Below are 10,205 nucleotides of genomic sequence, written 5' to 3' on the forward strand. Positions count from 1 at the left end.
GCTGAATACAAGATTTTAGCCAACCTTAGTTTTACCTCACTGCATTTAATTTGTGTTTCTGTACAGTACTAGCTTCTGAATGCTGAAACTTGGCCAGGAAAGCTTTAATTAATCCTAAATTCCCTGTTATGGTGGTACTTTTCTGTGACTTAATCAAGTCAAGTTACTAAATAGCTCAAGGACTAGGCAGTTATATAGTTTGCCTTGAAGCACTGTTATTTCCATCCTCAATACACAGGTAACACCATCTTATATAATTAGGGACAATCCTTCAAGTGTGAAGATGGGCATAGGACCATTACCATTTAGTTTCCTTCTCTCTATCTTCCTTTAGTAGGAAATAGAAAATCAAGGGGGAGATTTTATAGTTGTGCTCCCCCCATGTCCCCTTCCATCTTTGAAGGAGCACACACTGAGAGTGCCACTGCCACTCCCAGCCCCCTGAGAAAGCAAACTGGAAGATTAGGAAGAGTAAGGATACCAATGAACCTCTGAATGCCTTTATCACACGCAGGCTATTTTGAAACCAGAATGCTATTTTAGTTATCTGGTCTTGTTTTCCCAAAAAGCAAAATTATTCACTTAAATCACATCATTTTGCCTCTACTAGTAGTAAACTTTTGTGATTACTAAGTCTCACAGCTCAACTTACATTTTAGATGATTTGCCTGCAAGGAGGAAACAGGCACAAGCTACAGCATATTGCAATAGATAAATTTAGGAAATAAATCAAGGTGGTCACAAATTCAACTCCTCAAAAATTGCAGAAGTCAGTTAGGTAATTTTCTTGCCTACTATCTCATCTCTGATTAAGAGTCTTTTGTGTGTACCCATAACATGCTTGTTATGGAAGTGGTCAAATTCACTGATTTTCACAGTATGAAACTTGAGCCAGCATTTGTTTATGCAGTTTTACATGCAAGAGTAGTATGCATTCCAGAGAATCCACCCATCAGAAGTGGGATGAGAGCACACAGGAATATGCCATATTGAGACGTTAACATCCTAGCCTCTGCCCAAAAATACAAAAAAAACCCCAAAAAACAGCCATACAGCCATAGCACCAGCAACATTTCCCACAACATGTAGAAGGGAAGTTGGGTAATTCAAAGGCATTTTTCCAGCTTGTTTTTCTTTGCTAACAGCAGGATACCAGAACGAAACCTGTTATTCATAGTTCCGGGCTGCATTGTTATTCAGCACTGCTATAGGACAAGTTAGTTCTCTCTCCCTAAGCAACTCCTCAGAATATCGTTTGGGAATACCAGCTTTGAGTCACTGCAGCTAGTTTGACTAGCAAGTTTTAGCTCTCAAGTATTCAGTTGATACCCTGCAGGAAGGAAATCTATGTTCAGACGACATGAACTCCCTTTACCTATTCTACATAGGCCAGTCATTCCTGGCCAGGAGATCCAGTTATTTCTATAGAAGCCTATTACATTTAGATAGCTACACTTAATGTAGTTACAGGGTCTAGACATCTGATCAGTGCTCCAGGTCATCTACCCGACTCAAAGAGCAGTAGGGAAGTAAACTTCCAAGCCACTCTGTAACGCTCATACTTACTAAATTGCTAAATGAGAAGGTCTTGCCTTCGACATATCAAATAGATCTTGCCAAGGCTAAGTTTAAGACAACATGAATTTCACTGGCATGGTGGGATATTCCTACTGTCACCTGAAAGCATGTACAAGATATGATTGGGTAGGACAGATTAATTGCTACACAAATTGTTTCAACGTAGTAAGTTTATATATCAGGTCTGGGAGCAAGCATGAGAGATAAGAATTCCTTCGTGCTATCTTATATTTTCCTTCTTTACAGATCAGATCTTCATATTTATTTTGATTGACACTAGTACCATTCCACTAACCTTACACTTCACTGAAAGGCCTTTCAGAATGGCGAGCAAGAGATACCTCTTCCAGTTTAAGTTTAACTGACCTGGGTCCTCAATACTGGCAACAATGACTGCATCAAGAGGATCTGGCATGATTTTAGATGAATGCATTAAAAAAAAAAAAAAAAAAAGTGTGTGTTATAGCTGTAGAAAGAGTTCAGACATGCTTGAGAGCCATGATTTCAAAGCTAAGTCAAGACTCTGAAAATGCCCTAGCAAGAGTGTCTAAAGAGATCAGAGTCTGAAGTAGCAGCTCTACAAGAAGGAAAATGATCCAGAACACGGGTATTTCTGGTAGAGATAAGAGTTTAATTTAGGAGGGTCAGTTATTCTCAGCTGGAAAGGTTTACAACTACAACTTTGAAAGGACAAAGCTTAACAAATGCCTATTTAATCATTTCTGAACTGGAGAGGTTTTAATGTTTTCCATTAGAAAGAAACAAACAAGGTGACAGCAAAAGCACAAGGCAGTCTTGGTTAGTAACAATAAAGTACTTTTTCTTTTTTAAAATGACTATGGGAAGATGGACCAAGTATAATGAACTCCTATTAGAAAAGAAACTATGATACAAGTTAATCCATTTCCTGTGAACTACATTTCTGAAGCAGTTAGCTGTTTTAGCAACACTAAAGATTAAACAATCTTTTCCATGATCATAAACAGGTACCTGGAAGTCAGGCCCTCTCTCTTAAGGGATTTGGATGAATATAACCTCAAAATAGATCTGCCTGATCATATCAAAACAAAGTTTTTTCAGTATGGGTACTCCCAGAAGGCACCGATTGTTCCTCATTCTCTAGCATCCCTTGTCAGTATCTCAGTAAAATGTGTCTTGTTTTTCCAAGGCTTGTACATGAAAGTGGCTAGTCAAGTAATTTTCCCACCTCTACTATTCTCCAGGAGCAGGCAAACAAAAAACCCCACCACCATCAGAAATCTAGAGTTACTCGTACTTCGGATACTGTAACGCAAAAGAAAAAGGGTAATTATGTTTGACAGTTTTTTGTGGGGGTCCAGAGGAAGAGAAAAAAAAGTTATTGATTTAGTGGTCAGCTTGTTTACTGTCACCAGCAGAAATTACAAGAGCCAGTCAGAACATAATTGAGTTAGCAGTGTTGATCTCTGAGCAATTAACTCTCTCTCCACCCCCCACCCTCCCACTTCATCAAGGTAAATTACTAATTTTAAGTAGGTTATATTTCAGGACAAGAGATTTGCTGGGTAAGAAAAAGGCCACTTGAGTCAAAGAGCCCAGCCACTTTAAATTTAGTTCCCATTTTGTCACTGCTCTCCTATCTCTGGGACAACTGTCCCAGAAATACTGCTCTGGTGATGGTAGTAGTTAATTCTTCCCCTTTAAAAGATAAAAATCAGAGTTGGGCAATACCACTTACCAGCTAAATGTGAATGTTACATGTGCCTAATCCCATCTAAAAAGTAAGGCTTGCCATGTTAAGTTCAACTATTATTAATATTCTATTATGCAATAGTACTCCTTCAGTCAAGATTTGACAGTTTTTTGTATTGGTCCAGGATCTAGTGGATATACTGGAAGTATATGCACATCAATACTGAATGTTTCTATAATTTGATATGTGAAATGTGAAAAGTTAGTTTATTGCTTCTGTCAATCCATGCTACAAGAGACAGGTCTAGTCCACGAAGAAGAGAGGGAGACTTAAGATCTATAAGCATCTTAAAGCAAGGTAGAAAGAGGAAGAAAGTTGGATACAAAATCATATTTTATTTGAACCTAATTTCTCAACCTGACTCAAGATTTAAAACATCTACAACTTTAGATGCTAGAGTTATCCAAGACAAGAAAAGGGTTAGCACTTGGTTATGACTATTACTTGTCACACAGAGGATCACCCTGTCAGCTGACACCAGTATTAGCAGCAGCAACTCACAATATAAGTTACAGCACTACTTGGAAACCAGCATTCTGGTAGGTAGACTTGCCACAATGCAAAAGATAACCAGGGTTGTACATTGTGGCAGATTGTCTGAACAGTGCCTGTACTGTTCAGACTGTCACTACATCTCCACTTCAAGATTTTTAATTAAAAAGGTTCTTTCTCAAGTTTGTTTTTTCTTTTAGAAAAAAAGAAACATTTCTAGCTAGCAGGGAAGATGAATTTACTTTAAAAAGGTAGCACACTGTTTTCCTCCCCCAACCCCTGAATCCATGAAAATTTCACACAGCAAGTACTTTACTATCAATAGAAGTATATGTATAGTGGGATGGGTAGTAAAATGAGTACTAGGGGATTATAATTGCTACCTATGATCTCACTATCCTCTCCCCTAATTGCCTTCTCCCAAAGCTGTCTCTCTCTATCCCATCTCTTGCCCTACTGACGCAGGACCACTGATTGTTTCTCTACCCTTCAGTTCTCAGGATCCCCACCAACCCCTTGCTCCTAGCCTAACAGCTCTGATTCAGGTCTCCTGTACTCAGGTACTACTACTTTGAAGGATGAAGTATTATCTAGAGCTATTTTAACAAGCTTTGATCACACAAAGCATCTCAGACATCTATTTGCTGTCTTTCTCCAGCCCCCACCCTGAATCCTATCCAGTGACTCACCAGCCTTTCTACTAATGCAGAGCACGGAGTTTGAAGTACTAGTCCCACCAGAAGCAACCAGTGTCAGAATATTAGTATGTCACATTTTGTTTGGTGGTACAGCAAATATTGTGGGTGTGAAAAAAAATGTAGCTGAGACTTGGAAGGAGACAGCCAGCAGTGGGTGAAGACAGACATCACTGAGTCCAACCTCTCTGCATTAGGATTTCAAGTGACCTGCTATAAAAAAAGCAATGTCTAAGTTTCTGCTCAAGTTGCTTTTTAGAAATCCTATTGATGCTATCAAAATATAGAGAAGTGTCCTACTTATCAAAATGACCGCCACCCAAAGCAGTAGTGCTTTGAAGACTCCAAGTTCCCGTTACCCTCCCCAAAGTTTAATTGTTCATCACAGGCTCCACAGAATCTTACAGCTCAGCTCCACAGAATCTTACAATGCAAACCCACGTGTGGAAGGGATGCTAGCTGCATTATCACATAATACTGTGGGTTAGATCTGTTCCAAGTACAGTTACAGAGCATTTGCATTGGTGCTGCCAATGCTGTAGAATCTGTGATGGCAAGGGTGACAAGTTTTTAAAATTTCTCACTAGCATAGGAAGCAAACACATTTTAAACTGAAGATTCAAGTAAGTAGGAGTTCAACAGGAAAGGCATACAAATGAAGCCCAAACCACTGAAACCTATGCTACCTATACACTCAAGTACCCAGTCTCTAAAGTTACCCATTCTCTTCCTTGTAAGAAGATGGCATGTTGGTCCTATGCTGGAGTGACCTAGGATTTCAGAGACTCTTTACAGGAATCAAATTCACATTGTTTTGCAAAACTAATAATTGTTTGTTTGTTTTTAACCTTTCAAGAAATACAATATCTCTAGGAGTAATGCCACCAAATAGTAATGTACTGTGTCTATTAATCTATGCCATCATTTGCTTTTATAACTTCAGAGTTACAAGAAGTTGTATTCTGGTTTGTGATCATAAGCCATATCATCTTTGAGGCACTTGATAATTCATTTTGTAAGAGAAGCATCAGTGACATGAAGCAGAAAGTTGGAGAATTAGCCAACCTAGTAAATTATTGCAGTTATGGAGCTTTGCCTTTAGTACAAAATAGGCCATTTTCATTGCATATGCTCAATGTCTATCCACAAAAAGACGCAATCTTGCTCTGAATCTAGTCACTTAACAACTAAGTCATTCTAAGGAACTATAGGATTTCTGGCCAAGTCGATACCTATCAAGATTAATGTATTTCAGCAGGCAGGTAACTCTGGAGTGTGGAGACCATAAGGTTTCAGTACTGCAAAAGTGAACAGATACATATTCAACAACATTGCCCCTGCTAACACCATTAATTATAGCCACATTAAGCATTGGACACCTGGCTTCCTTACAACTTTTTTTACACCATCTTTAAGCGAATACACACTAATTAACACTTATACATTTGTAGTTTACAAAAGGCAGGTTTTTAGTTTAGACGACATTAAACCAGTGAACACACAACAATTCGATTTTTAACCTGGATAAGCTGCTCGAATTCAAACCTCAAGGAAACCTGGGGCTGAACTCAAGTTGCTAATCTGAATGGTCTTCTCTTCATTGTTATTTTAACTAGGATAAACAGGCATCCAGATATTATCAGGACCGTCCCCATATTATGTGCTTTGTCTTATATATGTGACTATACCCCGCCTCCCCACAGAAAAAAGTGTCCCGATTTTTCACACTTGTTATCTGGTCACCCTAATTTTAACTCACATTAGCTAACCTGAGTTCATGCATTATTTTGCAGTGTAAATGTGACCATTTAAAGTGAGAGAGAAAAAGAGAGAGAAAAAGCGTGCGCATGCAGTAAGTTGCATTTTTAAAAACATTCTAAAAATTAATTTCTAGCTTGTTATATAAGCAATACTGGAAAAGAGCTATTGATCATCTTGCTCCCTCACTCTGCTAATGAAGGACTATCCCCCTATACTGCATTTCCTAGAGCTTTTTTCAAATCTTATTACAGTAATTCCTCTGACACTAGAGCTACACTTTGGTTTCCATTGTCACTGAATGGTCCCCTTCCCCGGTCTGGCTCGGAATCATTTCAACCAAAGCCTGGTTTATCACTGTTTAGTTATACTTAGTGCCATACATTTCCTTATGAGGTAAAGCATTTTTTTTTTTGCACAAGAGAAGAGAAAGGCCATTAGATTTGACTAACACTTTAGTCAAACACCAGGTAAATCTGTTTTTAAACTGTTTTACTTCATCCTGGTAGCAGGAACCTAGAGGAATCCAGGGAGAGCATGTGGTCCGGCTGGGGGTGGGAGGGGAAGAGAACTGGAGAGAGAATGACAGGCTGCTTGCTGCACCAGACACTGCCACAAACAACTGTTGGCTGGATCATTTCTCTTTAAATCTGGCAGCGAGCAGCACATGGAGCTGCATTGTGAAGTGAGACCAGCCGGTCCCCGCGCATGCTCGGCGCTGCCGCCGGGACAGGCCAAGCCGAGCCAGGTCCCCTGGTATATCAGCAGCAGCAGTAGCTGAGGCACAGTGCTAGCTATGCAAGGCTGGTCAGGCCAGGGACAAAGGAAGGGGGAGGGGAGATCGAGAAGCAAGTCAGCCAGTGAACCAGGCAGCGACCCCGACCTTTTCTAGCGTATCCCCGCCCCGCAGACACCTGGGGCAAAGCCGGAGCTCGCCACCCTCTTCCAGGCGCCCCTAAGCCCCAGTCCCCACCCCCACAGCGCACACCCGCCTCCAGCCCCGAGCAGACCCCAGGCTCGTCGGATCTCCACCCCCGTGGGCCTCCTACTTCACAGCTTAAAACAAAAGAAGGGCGCAGCAGCGTGCCCAGCCCAGCCTCCTGCACAGCACGGAGAAGCGCGATGCCGGCTGCTTCGGGGGAAAAAGAGGGGCTGTGACAGCTGCCCCTCCGATCCCCCCGTACGGAGGGGGCCTCCAGCCCAGCCCCACAGAGACAAACCAAGCCATCGCCGCCCGGAGCTTTGTTGCTGAGCAGCACCCCAGCCTAGGAGATGGGGGAGATCCTGTGCACGTTCACCGGGCCCTCCCCCCCACAAGGGAGTCCCCCCCAAATCCTCCCTAACCCCCCGAAAAAGCGCAAGGCGAGCCCAGAAATCCGCTTGCCACCCGGGAAGGGGGATGCAAGGCACGGCCGACGGCGACCCCCACCCTCACCTCCATCGCGGAGGGGGAGGAAATACCCCCCCCCCCATTATGGCCCTCGCTGCACCCGTCTGAGCCCCTCCCCCGCACAGCTCTCCTCCCCCGGAGCCCCAGCTACACTCCCCCTCCCCCCCAGCGGCCTAGTTCCCTCCGCTCCCGGCGTGGGGAAGGGGGTTGCCCCAATCTGCCCTACCCCCGTCCACACACCCGGCCCGTCTCTACTCCTCACGCTTGTCCCCCCACCTCTCCCCTCCCCCATGCTCCCGCACCCGCCTCCCGTCAGCCACAGGCCCGACGCAGCTGGCCCCCCCCGAGCGCCCGCTCCCGGACCGCCACCCTCCACTCAGGCCCCAGCCCGGCTACCTGCTAGTTGCCTCCGCAGTAGCAGCGCGGACTGGAGCTCCGTCATTCTCCCCCTCTCTGCCCGGGGAGGGAGTCCGAGCGGCGACGCTGCAGCGAACGAGCTGGCCGGCGGCGGCGAGTCCCCCTCACGCCGCCCGCTCCTGGCCCCCGCGGGGTCTGAGTCCGCCTCGGGAGCCTCCGTAGCACACAGCACCGGTGCCTGGCTGGGGCTTGAGCCCGTGGTGGCTCCGGGTCTGCCGCTCACTCCCCACCACCTCCTCCTCCTCCCCCCTCCCTCCAGGAATTTCACTGCACTCAGGGCCCCGGCGCGCAAGCGCACTGCGCACAGCCAGGCTCCGGCGGCCGGCTGCCCCGCGTCGCCATCTTGGGGAGGTCCATGTGGCTCAGACAGCCCCGCCGCCATTTTAGGAGGGTCAGTCCCTGCTCTCCTGGCTCGAGCCTGTCCCTCAGTGTAACCCCGAGAGGGAGGGAGACTACGACGGGTGTTGCTGTTGAACTTGTTAATGGCCCACCACAGCCAGGAGGACTCCTGGTCCTTTCTCCCCGCCTTGGAGCAGCGGTATCTTCTCTATGAGGGGAAATAACTCTCCCTGGTGAAGCCCAGCCCAGCAGCCCCCCGAGGCCATGGGTGCCTGGCAGTAGGAAGGGGGGCCCAGAGGAGTTCCCTCAGGAGCTCAAGGGAAGGGGGGGCAGGACAGTTCCGCTCCATTCCCACAAGCAGCTGTCCACTAATTTATTCAGAAGGGTGCAATGCACAGGAGAGTGCAGTACAAAAGGACTGCCCCTAGATATATAACTACCACATCAAAGTACCACCTTCTCCTCCTCCTCCAAAGCCCAAGAAAATAACACCAGCTTGCAGTGTGGGACCACTGCCGGACAAGGGCAAACTCCTAGGCAGATGGCGGCTGCTAGAAGAAAACAATTCTTTCCTCTTCTTGTAGGATTGCTGAAAAATGTATGTACGTTTGCTTATTTTATTATGTGAGGCGAGGTTTGTCTGAATGAGCTCAAGGAAATGAAAGCGTTTATAGAAGTGCTACAGGGCAAGCTGTCCCTATAAGGGGGGCTCCTAGCCAGCTCTGGTTCTGTTCTTGGGTCCCCACCCCAGGACAAAGGTACTCTGGGACTGGTGGTTATGGAAGATATACTAAGCAGTAAAGTATGCAGGGGTCCTGAGGAAGGATTGTAGAAAAGCTAGTCTTTCCTGCCCACTGGTAATTCTTAGAGAAAAGATAAAATCTATTGTGTGGCTTTACAGTTGAAGGGAATAAGAAGGGTGATAGAGTCTCTCTATAAAACATCTAGGAAAAGGTTTAAAACCACACTTTAAGGGGCGAGGAAAGGGCCCTGATAATGTGGAAGTGGTGTGAAGGGAAGCGGTTTAAGCTAGAAATCCAGTCAATACTCTAGAAAGATTAAGAGCTGCTTGTGTATTTGTATCAAAGGGTTGTTTGAGCCCTAGAACAAGAGGTGCAGGCCTCTGCGCTGAATAGTGAAGGCTTTTGGGTGTTTTGTTGGATGCTTATTGTTCATATTGTTTATTTAATCCTGTAAGAGGTAGATTCTTTGGTTAGAGAACTAAACTATTCAACTAATGAGGAGAAACTGAATCAGTAGCTTTCTTTCTACAAAAATAAGGAAAACTACCGTTGCAAGAAGTTTTATGTGTTGATTCTCTAAACTAAATAACTAGGTGCTTTCCCCCCAAAAAAGTCTCCTATTACTATAGAAAATTATTTTCTTATTGATGGAAGGGCAGTAGAATTAGGGTGGGTCACAGAGTGTGTGTCAGTAATTTACTAAGGAAAAGTCATATCAGAAGGGGAAGTCTTGCACTGAGTTCTGAAAGTGGAGAGGCGTGCAAGTTTCATTACTTGTATGTCCTATATTTATAATGGCTTGAATAACAACACAACAAGGTCTAAAAGCTGTGTTATTTTTCTGATTAAACTTGATCTATAAATAAAATGGTAAACTGGACCCTGGGACCAGCGCTAAGTATGGTCAGAACTATTTATCTAAGTTCAAATCCACTCCTGCATAGCAGGTTCAAAAGTTCAACTCCTACTCAAATGTTGCTGGGTTCATGTTCCACTGGGAAGACCAGGAGGAGAATCCAGTGAAAAATAGAGTAGAGAGCAGGCAGAATGCCAAACAAGTG

At 44.5% G+C, this 10,205-nt stretch overlaps 1 protein-coding gene across 3 annotated transcripts in view; it reads right to left on the minus strand.

Moving 5' to 3' along the window:
* Positions 1-8,302, minus strand: part of UBE2G1 (ubiquitin conjugating enzyme E2 G1) — a 33,833-nt gene extending 25,531 nt beyond the window's left edge. For 2 of the 3 annotated variants that reach the window (XM_067537874.1, XM_067537875.1), the window contains exon 1: positions 8,042-8,302. In XM_067537874.1, coding sequence (XP_067393975.1) covers positions 8,042-8,087 — 46 coding nt within the window. In that variant the 5' untranslated portion in view covers positions 8,088-8,302. The remainder of the gene's footprint in view (positions 1-8,041) is intronic. The other variant, XM_067537877.1, reaches the window with a different exon arrangement.
* Positions 8,303-10,205: the final 1,903 nt, after the last annotated feature.

This window comes from Emydura macquarii, unplaced genomic scaffold (assembly GCF_026122565.2).
Source record: "Emydura macquarii macquarii isolate MOO-44397 ecotype Brisbane River unplaced genomic scaffold, CSIRO-AGI_Emac_v2 contig_450, whole genome shotgun sequence".
NCBI classification, from domain to species: Eukaryota; Metazoa; Chordata; order Testudines; family Chelidae; genus Emydura; species Emydura macquarii.